The sequence below is a fragment of the Equus przewalskii genome, chromosome 20 (genome assembly GCF_037783145.1).
Source record: "Equus przewalskii isolate Varuska chromosome 20, EquPr2, whole genome shotgun sequence".
Lineage (NCBI taxonomy): Eukaryota > Metazoa > Chordata > Mammalia > Perissodactyla > Equidae > Equus > Equus przewalskii.
Window position 1 is genome coordinate 47,170,682 of NC_091850.1, and position 21,082 is coordinate 47,191,763.

General features: G+C 57.7%; 3 protein-coding genes across 5 annotated transcripts; all 3 read right to left on the reverse strand.

The window, feature by feature from the left end:
- Positions 1-1,200: 1,200 nt before the first annotated feature.
- LOC139077973 (ral guanine nucleotide dissociation stimulator-like) lies at positions 1,201-5,192 on the reverse strand. Its single transcript, XM_070587678.1, has 6 exons — positions 4,909-5,192; positions 4,392-4,502; positions 3,256-3,449; positions 2,560-2,619; positions 1,649-1,857; positions 1,201-1,399 (listed from the first exon to the last, which is right to left on the reverse strand). The coding sequence occupies exons 1-6, from the start codon at positions 5,044-5,046 to the stop codon at positions 1,236-1,238; spliced, it is 876 nt and encodes a 291-aa protein (XP_070443779.1). The 5' UTR covers positions 5,047-5,192; the 3' UTR covers positions 1,201-1,235.
- Positions 5,193-8,145: 2,953 nt separating this feature from the next.
- LOC139077867 (ral guanine nucleotide dissociation stimulator-like) lies at positions 8,146-14,914 on the reverse strand. 3 transcript variants are annotated; one of them, XM_070587187.1, is made up of 8 exons: positions 14,744-14,914; positions 13,609-13,944; positions 12,294-12,733; positions 11,836-11,943; positions 11,319-11,429; positions 10,195-10,388; positions 9,488-9,543; positions 8,146-8,788 (listed from the first exon to the last, which is right to left on the reverse strand). In XM_070587187.1, exons 3-7 carry the CDS (start codon positions 12,309-12,311, stop codon positions 9,492-9,494), a joined length of 483 nt encoding a protein of 160 aa, XP_070443288.1. In that variant the 5' UTR covers positions 12,312-12,733; positions 13,609-13,944; positions 14,744-14,914; the 3' UTR covers positions 8,146-8,788; positions 9,488-9,491. The 3 variants fall into 3 exon arrangements, with proteins under 3 accessions (XP_070443288.1, XP_070443287.1, XP_070443286.1); XM_070587186.1 differs by lacking the exons at positions 12,294-12,733; positions 13,609-13,944 and having other exon boundaries at positions 11,836-12,049; positions 14,744-14,887; XM_070587185.1 differs by lacking the exons at positions 12,294-12,733; positions 13,609-13,944; positions 14,744-14,914 and having other exon boundaries at positions 11,836-12,119.
- Positions 14,915-15,101: 187 nt separating this feature from the next.
- Positions 15,102-19,090, reverse strand: LOC139077866 (ral guanine nucleotide dissociation stimulator-like). The gene is made up of 6 exons (XM_070587183.1): positions 18,807-19,090; positions 18,290-18,400; positions 17,154-17,347; positions 16,459-16,518; positions 15,550-15,758; positions 15,102-15,300 (listed from the first exon to the last, which is right to left on the reverse strand). The coding sequence occupies exons 1-6, from the start codon at positions 18,942-18,944 to the stop codon at positions 15,137-15,139; spliced, it is 876 nt and encodes a 291-aa protein (XP_070443284.1). The 5' UTR covers positions 18,945-19,090; the 3' UTR covers positions 15,102-15,136.
- Positions 19,091-21,082: the final 1,992 nt, after the last annotated feature.

Sequence of the window (21,082 nt, forward strand, 5' to 3'; positions counted from 1 at the left end):
CACCTAAAAGAGAGTGTCTAAATTGCCTCCAAGAAACTCTGCATCAGGGCATCACTTCTAAAGAGAAATCGAGATGCGTGGACCCAGACGGACACTACGGGACAATTATGAGAGTGAAGAAGGGTCCAATTGTTCACCCCTGGGTTGCCTCGGTGGGTGTGCCGTGTGGCCGCTGAGAACGCGCAAGGGGATAGGTGTGACTACTCATAGCCCACTGTGGGGCATCAGGTACCACGAAGGAACAGCCCCAGGCTCCTTCCCGCAACAAACCCTCACACACCCACACACCCACACACCCACACCGCCCACACACACACACACACACACACACACACACCACACTCACACTCCCCCCCCCCCGGCACCAGAGCTCAATGAAGAGCACTGAAAAGCTGGTCACCCCTTGTTATGGCCACTTGTTTCTTGGTAGAAAAAGGGCATCGTTTCTTATTACTCATCTTTAAATCATTCTTTGACCAAATTAACATTAATTGTCTATCTAAAACGTTAAAACTTTTGGTAATATATTTTAGTCCACAATACGCTTCTTATAAACGCCAACGTTTCATATGCGGTGAGAATATTTTTACAATTTGCACATTTTGAAAACGTTACCATGGCCCATCCAGGAAAGGGAAAGATTTGAAAGGGGTCTCCCGGGCCCCGAAATTTCCCTCGTTGTTTCCAGCTCCGGTGTCACACCTCCAGTGGGTCCCCATCCCCAGAAAGTGAAAAGAGGGAATAGCGGGGCATCCTCTTTGAGACAGAATCTTTGATCTCCGGGGGATTTTTCTTCTTAATGAAAACTGTTATTTCAAATTAAAACATCTGGAGTCACCCACCTCACACCAGACCCAGCCAGGCACAGAAGGCCACCTCTGGAAGGCTGGCACTTCCAGGCAAACTCCGGAGGAGGGAAACGCGCGGAGTCCGAGAGAAGGAAACGCAGTGGCTACCAGGGACTTGCGGTGGGAAGAAGGGAGACTGACTGCTTCCCAGGGACAGGGTTTCTCTTGGATAAAAATGGGCGGGAACTAGATGAGGATGACGTTGGTGTGATCTTGTGAGTGTACTTCATGCCACTTCAGCGAACAATTTAAAAACATCCAAGAATTAAACTTTATTGAACTGACGAGATAAAATATAGGGAAAGGTCAAGTAAAGAAAAGCGAAAAACAAAACTTTAAGACCCACGCAATGGATAGGGGAAGGCAAGGATTCTCCGGGGCTGCAGCTCAGGAGCTGAGGGTAGTGGCTGGGATGCTGCAAGTGCTTGTTGAAGGTCTTGAGCCGGCTGTGGCTCGGAAGATGCCTGTGCGGCTCTGAGCTGGGGTGGGCGCGAGAGGGAGAGATGGTGTTCGATCTGCAGGGTCTTCTGGATCTTTCGGTGGAGCTGCAGCTGGAGAGGGAAGAAGAGAAAATGCCACCCACATGAGCGCCTGCCCAAGTCACTCCAAAGGAAGGAAGCCTCTGCCGCCACTGAAGGAGTCTCAGTCCAAGAAGCAAGCCCCCGAAAGGCTTCCCAGAGTGGAGTCCGCGGGAAGAGTGATCTGAGCCCGCCCCTTGCTCCCAGCCGAACCCCAGCCTCTGGAGACTCTGCTCTGGGGGGCGCAGCGCCATCCCCTGTGCACATGCCCACATCACACACCTGAGTCCTCCTCAGCCTCAGTCTCGGCATCAGTGTGCTCAGGGTGCTCCAGCTGGGAAAGAAGAACGCGGGCACGGTGCTCCAGCTCCGAGCCGGGCATATTAAGGCCAACGTAGGCCAAGAGCATTTCCAGGCTGGGAACATCTGGGGGCTGGATAAAATCCTCAGGGTACCGTTGGAGCCAGGTGCCCAGAATGAAGGAGATGGCCCTGAGGACGGACAGGTGGGCAGCAGAGTCAGAGAAGGGTCGTTTCCTTGCACACTGGCCTCCCGCGCAGCTCTGTGCGGGCCTGGGGCTCCTGGGCCTCCCGCTCCTGGCTGTCCAGGGGCCAGTCCTACTTGGCGTCCACCTCCAATCTGGCAGTCTTGGCAGAGGTGGGCCAGGTCACCATGGAGGGGCTAGGAAAAGGCCTTTGGAAGGGAGAGCCCTGTGCGATGGTGGCGTCACCACTCCTAGTCCTCAGGGAAGCCTGACACACTGCTTGGAGCATCTCTCTGCCCACTGCCCACTGGAACGTCAGCTCCGTGAGGGCAGGGAACGGTGCGGTCCCCTCTTTTCATTGCCCTCCCTGGCACACAGGAGCTGCTCCCAGAATATTTGACCAGGGAGGGAACAGCGGACATTGTCTCCCGCCCAGGCTTCCCAGGGCCCTCCTCTTGCCTCCAGCTTTCCCTCCTGGGCCTACGTGCTGCCCAGTTCACCAAGTGTCCCATGAGGGTCATGCTCCCCCGCCCCGAATCTCTACCAGGGAGGGGCTTATGTGGCCCCGGAGCACTCCCCGAGCCCCCTGAGCAGGAGCTGAGCACCCGCTGTTGAGGTTCTAGCAGATGAGTGAGCGGGACGCTGGCAGGGAACTCCCCTCCAAGTGTGGACGCTGGGCGCCCTCCTAGGGATTCCAAAGCCCACTCACTTTTTCAGTTGGTCCAGGGGTCCGCCGTCCTCATCGCAGTGAGGAAGGACGCAACCGTATCTAGAAGACACAGGAGGACGTCACACGGACTGGACTGTGGATCAGGCCTGCCTGAGAAGCCTAGCGGCGCTGTCTGACTCCCGACGAGAATGGAGCCCTGGAGGGCACGGCTGCCGCCCGCTCTGTGCACGGGATTATGGTCGGTGCCTAGAAAACGTTCTGCACCTAGTGGGGACCTCTCTCTGTGTGTGATGAAGGAGGGAGCTCCAACCGGCCCCTCACTCCTGCTTGGGCGGGTCGGGGGCCTCGGCTCAGCCCAGGGATGGCTGCTCTGGCTTCACCCAGGTCAGGGACCTAGAAGGGCTCTCCCGTCTCCTTTTCCAATCGGAAGACGACAACTCAGTCCAATTCCCGGGGCCGGTGAGGGATGAGGCAGAGGCTTCGCCATAGGGAAGAGGAGTATCCTCAATGAGCACAACCACAGCCCCCGCTCCAGTCGACCCTCCCAGAGGGCTAGGCTTCTCGAAAAGCCTTTGCGTGCAGCACCTCCTTGAGTCCCTGACAATATCCCCTGGAGGCTGATCCTCTGTTCACCCCGCCTTGCAGAGAGCAAACCGAGGCTCCGAGAGGCTCGGAAGCCTCACAGCTAGTAGGTGGCTGAATGCCCACGGTGCTGCGGAGGGGCACGGCACTCACCTTTGAAACAGAAGCTCCAGCACCTGTTGTGTGGTGGCAAAACCTCTGTACGTGCACAGGAAGCTGCGGACGTAGGCGGTGTCGCCATCCAGGAAGGCGGGCACCAGGTGCTCCACTCGATTCTGCCGCGTTGCAGCCTGCACGGTCCACACCAGGCGGCACGCTTGGCTCTTAGCTCGGGATGGATTTTCAGCCTGGGGTCGGACAGAGGGGGCACTTGCCATCAGAGGCCGCACCACTCCTGGGCCCCAGAAGTGTCGGGGCCTGGAGGTCAGACCGAATGCCCAAGCCCTCGGTGACTTGTGGCCAGAAGTGGGCATCATTGCCCAGGGCAGGGAAGAATTCTCGGGATTCCAAGTAGGATGTGAGGTGGAGAAGGATTCAAGCTCTTGGTCTCCTAGGTCTTTGTGCTGGCAGAGAAGTGACAGCCCCTCCCTGGATGAAGAGCATCATCCCTGGGGTGGCTGACCGACGGCCCATTCTAGAGAGGAGAGCACAGAGGCTTTTCGTGGGCTGGGAGGGATCAGGACAGGAGGACAGGCAGGGTGACCAGGGCGGTGCTGTGGAAATGGCAACAGAAGGTGCCGGTTCAGTGAAGGGCTGAATCACGGGGCTAACGGGTCTCCCTTCTGGAAAGTTGTGCAGCCTGCTGAGGCCCGACGCCCTGACCTCGAGAGGCCACGTGGACGTGTTCCCCTGGACAGCAAAGGCAGAGGAACAGAAAGAACACTGTGAGCCCCATGTCCTTTTGGGCAAAAGCATGCCTATCCATCAGGAGGCTGCGTCCGACTGGGAGACGGTGGGGAAGGATTGTCAGGCCACGTGGACATATGAGCATGGGAGTTCAAACAGGAAAATCTCTACCAAACACGAAAGTGCTCTTGAATGCCCGTGAGCTGATGTGCTAGAAATGTCTCTTCTCTGCTACACCCCTGTGGACAGGGACGTCTCCTCTGGCCAAGACAGGGGCCGGGCCCGCAGGGGAAGGTTGGGGGAAGAGATGGGGATTCAGATTCCTTTGGGAGCAGGGCTCCAGGCAGGAGCCCCGGGCCTGTCTCGGGGCCTTCGAAGACCTGGGGTCCTCAGCGCTGTCTTGGGGGCCCTGGGGGTTGGGTCTCCCCGGCACCTGCACTCACCCTGAGCCGGCCCTGGCCTCGGTTGGCAGTGTGGGGCACCTTCCTGTCCTGCAGGGTGATGGAGTCGAGGGCGCCGTTGCTCAGCTGCTGGCCCGTCTCCTGAGCGACGCTCTGGAAAGACAGTGCCCGGCAGCCAGGCGGCAAGCCTCAGAGACCCGACTGGCTGTCTTTGCTGGCTCTCACACCTCTGTGACTCTCTCCACTCTGGACACACATAGCCCGCCCCACAGTCCACACAGACCTCCAGCGAGGAGGGGAACACATGGCAGCCTGAGGGCCTGGCATTAGGAGGCCCCTTAGGAGTCCCCTTTCAGTCCTGACAGCCCCGTCCTGGCTTGGGAACGTGACGGGAAAAGCAGCTTATCGACTGCCCACCAACCTTCTCCGGCCAAGGGCAGATCCTGCCCACATGTCCCTCTGGCCCCCACACTCACGAGGACGGGACGAGGGCTGCCCTGGGAGGGCTCGGGGAGCTGGTCTGGCCTAGATCGGGCTGATCTAGGCTTCCTCATGTTACCTGAGAGGACCTCCTGCCGAAGGTCCGGCGGTGGGGGGCATGGGAGCTGAGCCAGCGTCCACAACGTCTCCAAAGGTTCTCCCTCCGGGGTTTCCGGGAACCAGAGCCCTGGTCAGGCGGGAGAAAGCAGGAGAACATGTTTCTCTATCAAGCGTCTCCAGCCAAGTGAGCTGGCTTTGCGCACGTGGCTGCCTAGTTGCGGGGGTTCCAAGTTCTGTCGGGGCCTGTTGTCAAGGAAGTGACCTCATTTCCTGCAGTGCCCTTACCTGAGTGCCCCCCTCAGATACCACCCATGCAAACAGTCCTCTGGCCATGGCCTTGCTCCCCCCCTTCTCCATGCGACGTCGAATGCGTACCCAGGAACACCAACACACCCGTCTCCCAGGCTCCCTAGAGGGTCTGGGTGCAGCCAAGGTCCCAGCTTTGAGACTGACGCAGAAACAACTCCTCTTTCTTGCCTGTTCTGCATCCTGCATAAGCCCTTGTGTCTCTCAGGGCCTGTCGGCCTCCTGTCTGCACACTGGGGAGGACTGGAGCGTGGACTTGCTAGAGATGTCCTCTGGCATGTGTCCTACCTTAGAGGACAATACCTCTCAAACTACAGGCGTGTGTCACTTGCAGGCAATGGCTCCCAGCTCGTGTTTCTTCCTCTTGCCACTTGCCCTGTGTCTACTTCTCTTAGGATCCCACGTTAGAGGCCATTTTTGCATCCAAGGTCAAGTGTGTGTGTGTGTGTGTGTGTGTGTGTGTGTTTGTGTGCTCAGGTTGTGGAGGCCAAGAAGAAAACAGCTCCCACAATAGGGAGGGATTGGCAAGAGCTTCTCAAGATCTCATGGTTCCTAGTTTCAGAAGCCAACCCTCCGGGTGGGGTTCCAGTCTTGCCCTAGAAGGTCAGAACACACACTTACCCATTGGACTCTCCCTGTCTTGGCCGTTCCCTACCCCTCTAGGGGCCTCAGTTTCCCAATTTTCCAGTGAGAGATTCAATTCAGGACTGCATAGGCATGAGCTCAGAAGAGAGGTGGCCACCACTCCCTCCACCCTAGGTGTGATGTGGGCAGAGCTACAGTCAAGGGTGCCCCTGACCCGGGCTCCTCCTCAAACAAGAACTGACCAAATGCCCGTCTACGCTGCCGAATACTCCCCCTCACCACTACGCCATCTCCAGATCTGTATGCACTTCCACCAACACAGCCTTCTCCAGAGCCCCCGGGGAATGCCTGTGTGCAGCCAGAGCCCCAGCCTTGAGGACGCAGAGCTGGCTTCCTCCCTGGCTCCACCTTCTTCGTCATCTGGGATTCTGGGCAAGGCATTGAAGTTCTGCGGTCTTCTCCTTCTCCCCTCACTGGCCACCCGGGATCAGGACTTCCTGGTCTAGACCTCCTGGTGTAACCCCCTCCTCTTGAGTGGGGACTCAGTTGAGCGATTCCACAGAGGATGGCAAAGCGATGCCATGTCACTACTGAGATTTGGATGTGGTCAGTGGCCACTTTCGTGTTTCCTCTGACCAGATGGCCTCTCCCTGTGTCATGGGACTGGGAAGAGGGGGCACCCTCGTCTTGTTCCTGATCTTGGAGGGAGAGCTGGTATCCTTTCAGCATTGTGCATGATGGTGGCTGTGGGCTGGTCACAGGTGGCTCTTAGTCTGTGGAGGTATGTTCTTTCTAGGCTCAATTTGTTGAGTGTTTATGATCAAAACATGTGTACTCTGAGAAATGCTGATTCTGCTTCAATGGAGAAGAGCATGTGACTCTTACCTTTTCATCCTATGAATGTGGTGCCTGTCATTTACTGACCGAACCATCCTCCCATCCCAGCGATAAATTCCGCTTGACCATGGTGGAGGACGTTTGTGCTGTTAGTAGCGTTTGGCTGAGGGGGACTGGGTGGGCCCTTCTCTGCTCCATGGGTCGCTGCCTGGTCCTCCGAGGGCCTCCCTTCCGTCCTGTCTACCTCCCTCCTTCAGACATCACGTCCAGTGTCTCGGGACTCTCTCCTTTCCCAAACAAGGCTCCAACTGCATCAACAAAGCGTAGATATTCGAAAAGGCAGCTGACACCTAAAGAGAGTGTCTAAACTGCCTCCAAGAAACTCTGTATCAAGGCATAACTTCTAAAGACAAATCGAGATGCGTGGACACAGACAGACACTACGGGACAATTATGAGAGTGAAGAAGGGTCCAATTTTTCACCCCTGGGTTGCCTCGGTGGGTGTGCTGTGTGGCCGCTGAGAACGCGCAAGGGGATAGGTGTGACTACTCATAGCCCACTGTGGGGCATCAGGTACCACGAAGGAACAGCCCCAGGCTCCTTCCCGCAACAAACCCTCAAACACCCACACACCCACACCCCCGTCACACACACACACACACACACACACACACACACCTCACACTCCCCCCCCCCGGCACCGGAGCTCAATGAAGAGCACTGAAAAGCTGGCCACCCCTTGTTATGGGCACTTGTTTCTTGGTTTTGTTTCTATTGCTCATCTTTAATCCTTCTGGTCTGGGGATTTTACGTTAATTGCTGGATGGTAGAAGCGGTTTTTTCTTATGGTGGTAGATTTCAGTTGCAGTACGCCTGTTCGCCACGTCAGAGGGGGTGAGAGCCGCGTGTTAGCATCTCCGCCTTGGGGCAACGTTGCCTGGCCCACCAGGTCAGGGTTCAGATTTGTTCGGGGTCTCCCGGGCCCTGAATTTTGTCCCCGCAGTTGCCCTCCGCACACCTCCAGCGGGTCTCCACTGAATCAGTGGCAGGAGTCCTGGATATCCGCGCGGCCCCTCTTTGAAGGGGAGAGAATCCCGGGTCAGCTCACGCCGCCATTTTGCTTCTCACCGAAAACCGTTATTTCAAATTAAAACATGCGGAGTCACTCACCTCACACCAGACCCAGCCAGGCGCAGAAGGCCACCTCTGGAAGGCTGGCACTTCCAGGCAAACTCCGAGGAGGGAAACGCACGGAGTCCGAGAGAAGGAAACGCAGTGGCTACCAGGGACTTGCGGTTGGAAGAAGGGAGACTGACTGCTTCCCAGGGACAGGGTTTCTCTTGGATAAAAATGGGCGGGAACTAGATGAGGATGACGTTGGTGTGATCTTGTGAGTGTACTTCATGCCACTTCAGCGAACAGTTTAAAAAAATCCAAGAATTAAACTTTATTGAACTGACGAGATAAAATACAGGGAAAGGTCAAGTAAAGAAAAGCCAAAAACAAAACTTTAAAAACCACGCAATGGATAGGGGAAGGCAAGGATTCTCCAGGGCTGCAGCTCAGGAGCTGAGGGTAGTGGCTGGGATGCTGCAAGTGCTTGCTGAAGGTCTTGAGCCGGCTGTGGCTCGGAAGATGCCTGTGCGGCTCTGAGCTGGGGTGGGCACGAGAGGGAGAGATGGTGCTCGATGTGCAGGGCCTTCTGGATCTTTCGGTGGAGCTGCAGCTGGAGAGGGAAGAAGAGAAAATGCCACCAACATGACCGCCTGCCCAAGTCTCTCCAAAGGAAGGAAGCCTCTGCCGCCACTGAAGGAGTCTCAGTCCAAGAACCAAGCCCCGAAAGGCTTCCCAGAGTGGAGTCCGCGGGAAGAGTGATCTGAGCCCGCCCCTTGCTCCCAGCCGAACCCCAGCCTCTGGAGACTCTGCTCTGGGGGGCGCAGCGCCATCCCCTCTGCACACGCCCACGTCCTCCTCAGCCTCAGTCTCGGCATCAGTGTGCTCAGGGTGCTCCAGCTGGGAAAGAAGAACGCGGGCACGGTGCTCCAGCTCCGAGACAGGCATATTAAGACCAAGGTAGGCCAAGAGCATTTCCAGGCTGGGAACATCTGGGGGCTGGATAAAATCCTCAGGGTACCGTTGGAGCCAGGTGCCCAGAATGAAGGAGATGGCCCTGAGGACAGACAGGTGGGCAGCAGAGTCAGAGAAGGGTCGTTTCCTTGCACACTGGCCTCCCGGGCATCTCTGTAGTGCTCTGGGCTCCTGGGCCTCCGCTCCTGGCTGTCCAGGGGCCAGTCCTACTTGGCATCCACCTCCAATCTGGCAGTCTTGGCAGAGGTGGGCCAGGTCACCAAGGAGGGGCTAGGAAAACGCTTTTGCAAGGGAGAGCCCTGTGCGATGGTGGCGTCACCACTCCTAGTCCTCAGGGAAGCCTGACACACTGCTTGGAGCATCTCTCTGCCCACTGCCCAGTGGAACGTCAGCTCCGTGAGGGCAGGGAACGGTGCGGTCCCCTCTTTTCATTGCCCTCCCTGGCACACAGGAGCTGCTCCCAGAATATCTGACCAGTGAGGGAACAGCGCACATTGTCTCCCGCCCAGGCTTCCCAGGGCCCTCCTCTTGCCTCCAGCTTTCCCTCCTGGGCCTACGTGCTGCCCAGTTCACCAAGTGTCCCATGAGGGTCATGCTCCCCCGCCCCGAATCTCTACCAGGGAGGGGCTTATGTGGCCCCGGAGCACTCCCCGAGCCCCCTGAGCAGGAGCTGAACACCCGCTGTTGAGGTTCTAGCAGATGAGTGAGCGGGACGCTGCAGGGAACTCCCCTCCAAGTGTGGACGCTGGGCGCCCTCCTAGGGATTCCAAAGCCCACTCACTTTTTCAGTTGGTCCAGGGGTCCGCCGTCCTCATCGCAGTAAGGAAGGACGCAACCCTATCAGGAAGACACAGGAGGACGTCACACGGACTGGACGGTGGATCAGGCCTGCCTGAGAAGCCTAGCGGCGCTGTCTGACTCCCGACGAGAATGGAGCCCTGGAGGGCATGGCTGCCGCCCGCTCTGTGCACGGGATTATGGTCGGTGCCTAGAAAACGTTCTGCACCTAGTGGGGACCTCTCTCTGTGTGTGATGAAGGAGGGAGCTCCAACCGGCCCCTCACTCCTGCTTGGGCGGGTCGGGGGCCTCGGCTCAGCCCAGGGATGGCTGCTCTGGCTTCACCCAGGTCGGGGACCTAGAAGGGCTCTCCCGTCTCCTTTTCCAATGAGAAGACGACAACTCCGTCCAAGTCCACGGGGACGGTGAGGGATGAGGCAGAGGCTTCGCCATAGGGAAGAGGAGTATCCTCAATGAGCACAACCACAGCCCCTCCGCTCCAGTCGACCCTCCCAGAGGGTTAGGCTTCTCGAGAAGCCTTTGCAGGCAGCACCTCCTTGAGTCCCTACAATATCCCCTGGAGGCTGATCCTCTGTTCACCCCGCCTTGCAGAGAGCAAACCGAGGCTCCGAGAGGTGCCGTGACATCCCAAGGCTCACAGCTAGTAGGTGGCTGAATGCCCACGGTGCTGCGGAGGGGCACGGCACTCACCTTTGAAACAGAAGCTCCAGCACCTGTTGTGTGGTGGCAAAACCTCTGTATGTGCACAGGAAGCTGCGGACATTGGCGGTGTCGCCATCCAGGAAGGCGGGCACCAGGTGCTCCACTCGATTCTGCCGCGTTGCAGCCTGCACGGTCCACACCAGGCGGGACGCTTTGCTCTTCGCTCGGGATGGATTTTCAGCCTGGGGTCGGACAGAGGGGGCACTTGCCATCAGAGGCCGCACCACTCCTGGGCCCCAGGAGTGTCGGGGCCTGGAGGTCAGACCGAATGCCCAAGCCCTCGGTGACTTGTGGCCAGAAGTGGGCATCATTGCCCAGGGCAGGGAAGAATTCTCGGGATTCCAAGTAGGATGTGAGGTGGAGAAGGATTCAAGCTCTTGGTCTCCTAGGTCTTTGTGCTGGCAGAGAAGTGACAGCCCCTCCCTGGATGAAGAGCATCATCCCTGGGGTGGCTGACCGACGGCCCATTCTAGAGAGGAGAGCACAGAGGCTTTTCGTGAGCTGGGAGGGATCAGGACAGGAGGACAGGCAGGGTGACCAGGGCGGTGCTGTGGAAATGGCAACAGAAGGTGCCGGCTCAGTGAAGGGCTGAATCACGGGGCTAACGGGTCTCCCTTCTGGAAAGTTGTGCAGCCTGCTGAGGCCCGATGCCCTGACCACGAGAGGCCACGTGGACGTGTTCCTCTGGACAGCAAAGGCAGAAGAACAGAAAGAACATGTCCTTTTGGGCAAAAGCATGCCTATCCATCAGGAGGCTGCGTCCGACTGGGAGACGGTGGGGAAGGATTGTCAGGCCACGTTGACATATGAGCCTGGGAGTTGAAACAGGAAAATCTCTACCAAACACGAATGTGCTCTTGAATGCCCGTGAGCTGATGTGCTAGAAATGTCTCTTCACTGCTACACCCCTGTGGACAGGGACATCTCCTCTGGCCAAGACAGGGGCCGGGCCCGCAGGGGAAGGTTGGGGGAAGAGATGGGGATTCAGATTCCTTTGGGAGCAGGGCTCCAGGCAGGAGCCCCGGGCCTGTCTCGGGGCCTTCGAAGACCTGGGGTCCTCAGCGCTGTCTTGGGGGCCCTGGGGGTTGGGTCTCCCCGGCACCTGCACTCACCCTGAGCCGGCCCTGGCCTCGGTTGGCAGTGTGGGGCACCTTCCTGTCCTGCAGGGTGATGGAGTCGAGGGCGCCGTTGCTCAGCTGCTGGCCCGTCTCCTGAGCGACGCTCTGGAAAGACAGTGCCCGGCAGCCAGGCGGCAAGCCTCAGAGACCCGACTGGCTGTCTTTGCTGGCTCTCACACCTCTGTGACTCTCTCCACTCTGGACACACATAGCCCGCCCCACAGTCCACACAGACCTCCAGCGAGGAGGGGAACACATGGCAGCCTGAGGGCCTGGCATTAGGAGGCCCCTTAGGAGTCCCCTTTCAGTCCTGACAGCCCCGTCCTGGCTTGGGAACGTGACGGGAAAAGCAGCTTATCGACTGCCCACCAACCTTCTCCGGCCAAGGGCAGATCCTGCCCACATGTCCCTCTGGCCCCCACACTCACGAGGACGGGACGAGGGCTGCCCTGGGAGGGCTCGGGGAGCTGGTCTGGCCTAGATCGGGCTGATCTAGGCTTCCTCATGTTACCTGAGAGGACCTCCTGCCGAAGGTCCGGCGGTGGGGGGCATGGGAGCTGAGCCAGCGTCCACAACGTCTCCAAAGGTTCTCCCTCCGGGGTTTCCGGGAACCAGAGCCCTGGTCAGGCGGGAGAAAGCAGGAGAACATGTTTCTCTATCAAGCGTCTCCAGCCAAGTGAGCTGGCTTTGCGCACGTGGCTGCCTAGTTGCGGGGGTTCCAAGTTCTGTCGGGGCCTGTTGTCAAGGAAGTGACCTCATTTCCTGCAGTGCCCTTACCTGAGTGCCCCCCTCAGATACCACCCATGCAAACAGTCCTCTGGCCATGGCCTTGCTCCCCCCCTTCTCCATGCGACGTCGAATGCGTACCCAGGAACACCAACACACCCGTCTCCCAGGCTCCCTAGAGGGTCTGGGTGCAGCCGAGGTCCCAGCTTTGAGACTGACGCAGAAACAACTCCTCTTTCTTACCTGTTCTGCATCCTGCATAAGCCCTTGTGTCTCTCAGGGCCTGTCGGCCTCCTGTCTGCACACTGGGGAGGACTGGAGCGTGGACTTGCTAGAGATGTCCTCTGGCATGTGTCCTACCTTAGAGGACAACACCTCTCAAACTGGAGGCGTGTGTCACTGGCAGGCAATGCCTCCCACTTCGTGTTTCTTCCTCTTGCAACTTGCCCTGTGTCTACTTCTCTTAGGATCCCACCTTAGAGGCCATTTTTGCATCCAAGGTCAAGGTGTGTGTGCGTGTGTGTGTGTGTGTGTGTGTGTGTGTTTGTGTGTTTGTGTGCTCAGGTTGTGGAGGCCAAGAAGAAAACAGCTCCCACAATAGGGAGGGATTGGCAAGAGCTTCTCAAGATCTCATGGTTCCTAGTTTCAGAAGCCAACCCTCCGGGTGGGGTTCCAGTCTTGCCCTAGAAGGTCAGAACACACACTTACCCATTGGACTCACCCTGTCATGGGCCGTTCCCTACCCCTCTAGGGGCCTCAGTTTCCCAATTTTCCAGTGAGAGATTCAATTCAGGACTGCATAGGCATGAGCTCAGAAGAGAGGTGGCCACCACTCCCTCCACCCTAGGTGTGATGTGGGCAGAGCTACAGTCAAGGGTGCCCCTGACCCGGGCTCCTCCTCAAACAAGAACTGACCAAATGCCCGTCTACGCTGCCGAATACTCCCCCTCACCACTACGCCATCTCCAGATCTGTATGCACTTCCACCAACACAGCCTTCTCCAGAGCCCCCGGGGAATGCCTGTGTGCAGCCAGAGCCCCAGCCTTGAGGACGCAGAGCTGGCTTCCTCCCTGGCTCCACCTTCTTCGTCATCTGGGATTCTGGGCAAGGCATTGAAGTTCTGGGGTCTTCTCCTTCTCCCCTCACTGGCCACCCGGGATCAGGACTTCCTGGTCTAGACCTCCTGGTGTAACCCCCTCCTCTTGAGTGGGGACTCAGTTGAGCGATTCCACCGAGGACGGCAAAGCGATGCCATGTCACTACTGAGACTTGGATGTGGTCAGTGGCCACTTTCGTGTTTCCTCTGACCAGATGGCCTCTCCCTGTGTCATGGGACTGGGAAGAGGGGGCACCCTCGTCTTGTTCCTGATCTTGGAGGGAGAGCTGGTATCCTTTCAGCATTGTGCATGATGGTGGCTGTGGGCTGGTCACAGGTGGCTCTTAGTCTGTGGAGGTATGTTCTTTCTAGGCTCAATTTGTTGAGTGTTTATGATCAAAACATGTGTACTCTGAGAAATGCTGATTCTGCTTCAATGGAGAAGAGCATGTGACTCTTACCTTTTCCTCCTATGAATGTGGTGCCTGTCATTTACTGACCGAACCATCCTCCCATCCCAGCGATAAATTCCGCTTGACCATGGTGGAGGACGTTTGTACTGTTAGTAGCGTTTGGCTGAGGGGGACTGGGTGGGCCCTTCTCTCCTCCATGGGTCGCTGCCTGGTCCTCCGAGGGCCTCCCTTCCGTCCTGTCTACCTCCCCCCTTCGGACATCACGTCCAGTGTCTCGGGACTCTCTCCTTTCCCAAACAAGGCTCCAACTGCATCAACAAAGCGTAGATATTCGAAAAGGCAGCTGACACCTAAAGAGAGTGTCTAAATTGCCTCCAAGAAACTCTGCATCAGGGCATCACTTCTAAAGAGAAATCGAGATGCGTGGACACAGACGGACACTACGGGACAATTATGAGAGTGAAGAAGGGTCCAATTGTTCACCCCTGGGTTGCCTCGGTGGGTGTGCCGTGTGGCCGCTGAGAACGCGCAAGGGGATAGGTGTGACTACTCATAGCCCACTGTGGGGCATCAGGTACCACGAAGGAACAGCCCCAGGCTCCTTCCCGCAACAAACCCTCACACACCCACACACCCACACCCCCGCCACACACACACACACACACACACACACACACACACACTCACACTCCCCCCCCCCCGGCACCAGAGCTCAATGAAGAGCACTGAAAAGCTGGTCACCCCTTGTTATGGCCACTTGTTTCTTGGTAGAAAAAGGGCATCGTTTCTTATTACTCATCTTTAAATCATTCTTTGACGAAATTAACATTAATTGTCTATCTAAAACGTTAAAACTTTTGGTAATATATTTTAGTCCACAATACGCTTCTTATAAACGCCAACGTTTCATATGCGGTGAGAATATTTTTACAATTTGCACATTTTGAAAACGTTACCATGGCCCATCCAGGAAAGGGAAAGATTTGAAAGGGGTCTCCCGGGCCCCGAAATTTCCCTCGTTGTTTCCAGCTCCGGTGTCACACCTCCAGTGGGTCCCCATCCCCAGAAAGTGAAAAGAGGGAATAGCGGGGCATCCTCTTTGAGACAGAATCTTTGATCTCCGGGGGATTTTTCTTCTTAATGAAAACTGTTATTTCAAATTAAAACATCTGGAGTCACCCACCTCACACCAGACCCAGCCAGGCACAGAAGGCCACCTCTGGAAGGCTGGCACTTCCAGGCAAACTCCGGAGGAGGGAAACGCGCGGAGTCCGAGAGAAGGAAACGCAGTGGCTACCAGGGACTTGCGGTGGGAAGAAGGGAGACTGACTGCTTCCCAGGGACAGGGTTTCTCTTGGATAAAAATGGGCGGGAACTAGATGAGGATGACGTTGGTGTGATCTTGTGAGTGTACTTCATGCCACTTCAGCGAACAATTTAAAAACATCCAAGAATTAAACTTTATTGAACTGACGAGATAAAATATAGGGAAAGGTCAAGTAAAGAAAAGCGAAAAACAAAACTTTAAGACCCACGCAATGGATAGGGGAAGGCAAGGATTCTCCGGGGCTGCAGCTCAGGAGCTGAGGGTAGTGGCTGGGATGCTGCAAGTGCTTGTTGAAGGTCTTGAGCCGGCTGTGGCTCGGAAGATGCCTGTGCGGCTCTGAGCTGGGGTGGGCGCGAGAGGGAGAGATGGTGTTCGATCTGCAGGGTCTTCTGGATCTTTCGGTGGAGCTGCAGCTGGAGAGGGAAGAAGAGAAAATGCCACCCACATGAGCGCCTGCCCAAGTCACTCCAAAGGAAGGAAGCCTCTGCCGCCACTGAAGGAGTCTCAGTCCAAGAAGCAAGCCCCCGAAAGGCTTCCCAGAGTGGAGTCCGCGGGAAGAGTGATCTGAGCCCGCCCCTTGCTCCCAGCCGAACCCCAGCCTCTGGAGACTCTGCTCTGGGGGGCGCGGCGCCATCCCCTGTGCACATGCCCACATCACACACCTGAGTCCTCCTCAGCCTCAGTCTCGGCATCAGTGTGCTCAGGGTGCTCCAGCTGGGAAAGAAGAACGCGGGCACGGTGCTCCAGCTCCGAGCCGGGCATATTAAGGCCAACGTAGGCCAAGAGCATTTCCAGGCTGGGAACATCTGGGGGCTGGATAAAATCCTCAGGGTACCGTTGGAGCCAGGTGCCCAGAATGAAGGAGATGGCCCTGAGGACGGACAGGTGGGCAGCAGAGTCAGAGAAGGGTCGTTTCCTTGCACACTGGCCTCCCGCGCAGCTCTGTGCGGGCCTGGGCTCCTGGGCCTCCCGCTCCTGGCTGTCCAGGGGCCAGTCCTACTTGGCGTCCACCTCCAATCTGGCAGTCTTGGCAGAGGTGGGCCAGGTCACCATGGAGGGGCTAGGAAAAGGCCTTTGGAAGGGAGAGCCCTGTGCGATGGTGGCGTCACCACTCCTAGTCCTCAGGGAAGCCTGACACACTGCTTGGAGCATCTCTCTGCCCACTGCCCACTGGAACGTCAGCTCCGTGAGGGCAGGGAACGGTGCGGTCCCCTCTTTTCATTGCCCTCCCTGGCACACAGGAGCTGCTCCCAGAATATTTGACCAGGGAGGGAACAGCGGACATTGTCTCCCGCCCAGGCTTCCCAGGGCCCTCCTCTTGCCTCCAGCTTTCCCTCCTGGGCCTACGTGCTGCCCAGTTCACCAAGTGTCCCATGAGGGTCATGCTCCCCCGCCCCGAATCTCTACCAGGGAGGGGCTTATGTGGCCCCGGAGCACTCCCCGAGCCCCCTGAGCAGGAGCTGAGCACCCGCTGTTGAGGTTCTAGCAGATGAGTGAGCGGGACGCTGCAGGGAACTCCCCTCCAAGTGTGGACGCTGGGCGCCCTCCTAGGGATTCCAAAGCCCACTCACTTTTTCAGTTGGTCCAGGGGTCCGCCGTCCTCATCGCAGTGAGGAAGGACGCAACCGTATCTAGAAGACACAGGAGGACGTCACACGGACTGGACTGTGGATCAGGCCTGCCTGAGAAGCCTAGCGGCGCTGTCTGACTCCCGACGAGAATGGAGCCCTGGAGGGCACGGCTGCCGCCCGCTCTGTGCACGGGATTATGGTCGGTGCCTAGAAAACGTTCTGCACCTAGTGGGGACCTCTCTCTGTGTGTGATGAAGGAGGGAGCTCCAACCGGCCCCTCACTCCTGCTTGGGCGGGTCGGGGGCCTCGGCTCAGCCCAGGGATGGCTGCTCTGGCTTCACCCAGGTCAGGGACCTAGAAGGGCTCTCCCGTCTCCTTTTCCAATCGGAAGACGACAACTCAGTCCAATTCCCGGGGCCGGTGAGGGATGAGGCAGAGGCTTCGCCATAGGGAAGAGGAGTATCCTCAATGAGCACAACCACAGCCCCCGCTCCAGTCGACCCTCCCAGAGGGCTAGGCTTCTCGAAAAGCCTTTGCGTGCAGCACCTCCTTGAGTCCCTACAATATCCCCTGGAGGCTGATCCTCTGTTCACCCCGCCTTGCAGAGAGCAAACCGAGGCTCCGAGAGGCTCGGAAGCCTCACAGCTAGTAGGTGGCTGAATGCCCACGGTGCTGCGGAGGGGCACGGCACTCACCTTTGAAACAGAAGCTCCAGCACCTGTTGTGTGGTGGCAAAACCTCTGTACGTGCACAGGAAGCTGCGGACGTAGGCGGTGTCGCCATCCAGGAAGGCGGGCACCAGGTGCTCCACTCGATTCTGCCGCGTTGCAGCCTGCACGGTCCACACCAGGCGGCACGCTTGGCTCTTAGCTCGGGATGGATTTTCAGCCTGGGGTCGGACAGAGGGGGCACTTGCCATCAGAGGCCGCACCACTCCTGGGCCCCAGAAGTGTCGGGGCCTGGAGGTCAGACCGAATGCCCAAGCCCTCGGTGACTTGTGGCCAGAAGTGGGCATCATTGCCCAGGGCAGGGAAGAATTCTCGGGATTCCAAGTAGGATGTGAGGTGGAGAAGGATTCAAGCTCTTGGTCTCCTAGGTCTTTGTGCTGGCAGAGAAGTGACAGCCCCTCCCTGGATGAAGAGCATCATCCCTGGGGTGGCTGACCGACGGCCCATTCTAGAGAGGAGAGCACAGAGGCTTTTCGTGGGCTGGGAGGGATCAGGACAGGAGGACAGGCAGGGTGACCAGGGCGGTGCTGTGGAAATGGCAACAGAAGGTGCCGGTTCAGTGAAGGGCTGAATCACGGGGCTAACGGGTCTCCCTTCTGGAAAGTTGTGCAGCCTGCTGAGGCCCGACGCCCTGACCTCGAGAGGCCACGTGGACGTGTTCCCCTGGACAGCAAAGGCAGAGGAACAGAAAGAACACTGTGAGCCCCATGTCCTTTTGGGCAAAAGCATGCCTATCCATCAGGAGGCTGCGTCCGACTGGGAGACGGTGGGGAAGGATTGTCAGGCCACGTGGACATATGAGCATGGGAGTTCAAACAGGAAAATCTCTACCAAACACGAAAGTGCTCTTGAATGCCCGTGAGCTGATGTGCTAGAAATGTCTCTTCTCTGCTACACCCCTGTGGACAGGGACGTCTCCTCTGGCCAAGACAGGGGCCGGGCCCGCAGGGGAAGGTTGGGGGAAGAGATGGGGATTCAGATTCCTTTGGGAGCAGGGCTCCAGGCAGGAGCCCCGGGCCTGTCTCGGGGCCTTCGAAGACCTGGGGTCCTCAGCGCTGTCTTGGGGGCCCTGGGGGTTGGGTCTCCCCGGCACCTGCACTCACCCTGAGCCGGCCCTGGCCTCGGTTGGCAGTGTGGGGCACCTTCCTGTCCTGCAGGGTGATGGAGTCGAGGGCGCCGTTGCTCAGCTGCTGGCCCGTCTCCTGAGCGACGCTCTGGAAAGACAGTGCCCGGCAGCCAGGCGGCAAGCCTCAGAGACCCGACTGGCTGTCTTTGCTGGCTCTCACACCTCTGTGACTCTCTCCACTCTGGACACACATAGCCCGCCCCACAGTCCACACAGACCTCCAGCGAGGAGGGGAACACATGGCAGCCTGAGGGCCTGGCATTAGGAGGCCCCTTAGGAGTCCCCTTTCAGTCCTGACAGCCCCGTCCTGGCTTGGGAACGTGACGGGAAAAGCAGCTTATCGACTGCCCACCAACCTTCTCCGGCCAAGGGCAGATCCTGCCCACATGTCCCTCTGGCCCCCACACTCACGAGGACGGGACGAGGGCTGCCCTGGGAGGGCTCGGGGAGCTGGTCTGGCCTAGATCGGGCTGATCTAGGCTTCCTCATGTTACCTGAGAGGACCTCCTGCCGAAGGTCCGGCGGTGGGGGGCATGGGAGCTGAGCCAGCGTCCACAACGTCTCCAAAGGTTCTCCCTCCGGGGTTTCCGGGAACCAGAGCCCTGGTCAGGCGGGAGAAAGCAGGAGAACATGTTTCTCTATCAAGCGTCTCCAGCCAAGTGAGCTGGCTTTGCGCACGTGGCTGCCTAGTTGCGGGGGTTCCAAGTTCTGTCGGGGCCTGTTGTCAAGGAAGTGACCTCATTTCCTGCAGTGCCCTTACCTGAGTGCCCCCCTCAGATACCACCCATGCAAACAGTCCTCTGGCCATGGCCTTGCTCACCCCCCTTCTCCATGCGACGTCGAATGCGTACCCAGGAACACCAACACACCCGTCTCCCAGGCTCCCTAGAGGGTCTGGGTGCAGCCGAGGTCCCAGCTTGGAGACTGACGCAGAAACAACTCCTCTTTCTTACCTGTTCTGCATCCTGCATAAGCCCTTGTGTCTCTCAGGGCCTGTCGGCCTCCTGTCTGCACACTGGGGAGGACTGGAGCGTGGACTTGCTAGAGATGTCCTCTGGCATGTGTCCTACCTTAGAGGACAACACCTCTCAAACTGGAGGCGTGTGTCACTGGCAGGCAATGCCTCCCACTTCGTGTTTCTTCCTCTTGCAACTTGCCCTGTGTCTACTTCTCTTAGGATCCCACCTTAGAGGCCATTTTTGCATCCAAGGTCAAGGTGTGTGTGCGTGTGTGTGTGTGTGTGTGTGTGTGTGTTTGTGTGTTTGTGTGCTCAGGTTGTGGAGGCCAAGAAGAAAACAGCTCCCACAATAGGGAGGGATTGGCAAGAGCTTCTCAAGATCTCATGGTTCCTAGTTTCAGAAGCCAACCCTCCGGGTGGGGTTCCAGTCTTGCCCTAGAAGGTCAGAACACACACTTACCCACTGGACTCACCCTGTCATGGGCCGTTCCCTACCCCTCTAGGGGCCTCAGTTTCCCAATTTCCCAGTGAGACATTCAATTCAGGACTGCATAGGCATGAGCTCAGCAGAGAGGTGGCCACCACTCCCTCCACCGTGGGTGTGAGGTGGGCAGAGCTACAGTCAAGGGTGCCCCTGACCCGGGCTCCTCCTCAAACAAGAACTGAGCAAATGCCCATCTACACTGCCGAATGCTCCCCCTCACCCCCACACCATCTCCAGATCTGTATGCACTTCCACCAACACAGCCTTCTCCAGAGCCCCCGGGGAATGCCTGTGTGCAGCCAGAGCCCCAGCCTTGAGGACGCAGAGCTGGCTTCCTCCCTGGCTCCACCTTCTTCGTCATCTGGGATTCTGGGCAAGGCATTGAAGTTCTGGGGTCTTCTCCTTCTCCCCTCACTGGCCACCCGGGATCAGGACTTCCTGGTCTAGACCTCCTGGTATAACCCCTCCTCTTGAGTGGGGACTCAGTTGAGCGATTCCACCGAGGACGGCAAAGCGATGCCAGTTCACTCCTGAGACTTGGATGTGGTCAGTGGCCAATTTCGTGTTTCCTCTGACCAGATGGCCTCTCCCTGTGTCATGGGACTGGGAAGAGGGGGCACCCTCGTCTTGTTCCTGATCTTGGAGGGAGAGCTGGTATCCTTTCAGCATTGTGCATGATGGTGGCTGTGGGCTGGTCACAGGTGGCTCTTAGTCTGTGGAGGTACGTTCTTTCTAGGCTCAATTTGTTGAGTGTTTATGATCAAAACATGCGTACTCTGGGAAATGCTGATTCTGCTTCAATGGAGAAGAGCATGTGACTTTTACCTTTTCCTCCTATGAATGTGGTGCCTGTCATTTACTGACCGAACCATCCTCCCATCCCAGCGATAAATTCCACTTGACCATGGTGGAGGACGTTTGTACTGTTAGTAGCGTTTGGCTGAGGGGGACTGGGTGGGCCCTTCTCTCCTCCATGGGTCGCTGCCTGGTCCTCCGAGGGCCTCCCTTCCGTCCTGTCTACCTCCCCGCTTCGGACATCACGTCCAGTGTCTCGGGACTCTCTCCTTTCCCAAACAAGGCTCCAACTGCATCAACAAAGCGTAGATATTCGAAAAGGCAGCTGACACCTAAAGAGAGTGTCTAAATTGCCTCCAAGAAACTCTGCATCAGGGCATCACTTCTAAAGAGAAATCGAGATGCGTGGACCCAGACGGACACTACGGGACAATTATGAGAGTGAAGAAGGGTCCAATTGTTCACCCCTGGGTTGCCTCGGTGGGTGTGCCGTGTGGCCGCTGAGAACGCGCAAGGGGATAGGTGTGACTACT

Coding starts and splice junctions, on each gene's coding strand:
- LOC139077973 (XM_070587678.1), bottom strand. CDS start 5,046: ATGTTCTCCTGCTTTCTCCCGCCTGACCAGGGCTCTGGTTCCCGGAAA. Junction 3,450..4,391: donor GAGGCCAGGGCCGGCTCAGG/GTGAGTGCAGGT, acceptor GTCCGACCCCAG/GCTGAAAATCCATCCCGAGC. Junction 1,400..1,648: donor TGAGGCTGAGGAGGACTCAG/GTGTGTGATGTG, acceptor TTCCCTCTCCAG/CTGCAGCTCCACCGAAAGAT.
- LOC139077867 (XM_070587186.1), bottom strand. CDS start 11,973: ATGTTCTCCTGCTTTCTCCCGCCTGACCAGGGCTCTGGTTCCCGGAAA. Junction 11,430..11,835: donor TCGGCAGGAGGTCCTCTCAG/GTAACATGAGGA, acceptor CTGTCTTTCCAG/AGCGTCGCTCAGGAGACGGG. Junction 10,389..11,318: donor GAGGCCAGGGCCGGCTCAGG/GTGAGTGCAGGT, acceptor GTCCGACCCCAG/GCTGAAAATCCATCCCGAGC.
- LOC139077866 (XM_070587183.1), bottom strand. CDS start 18,944: ATGTTCTCCTGCTTTCTCCCGCCTGACCAGGGCTCTGGTTCCCGGAAA. Junction 18,401..18,806: donor TCGGCAGGAGGTCCTCTCAG/GTAACATGAGGA, acceptor CTGTCTTTCCAG/AGCGTCGCTCAGGAGACGGG. Junction 15,759..16,458: donor CCCCTGGACCAACTGAAAAA/GTGAGTGGGCTT, acceptor GTCCGTCCTCAG/GGCCATCTCCTTCATTCTGG.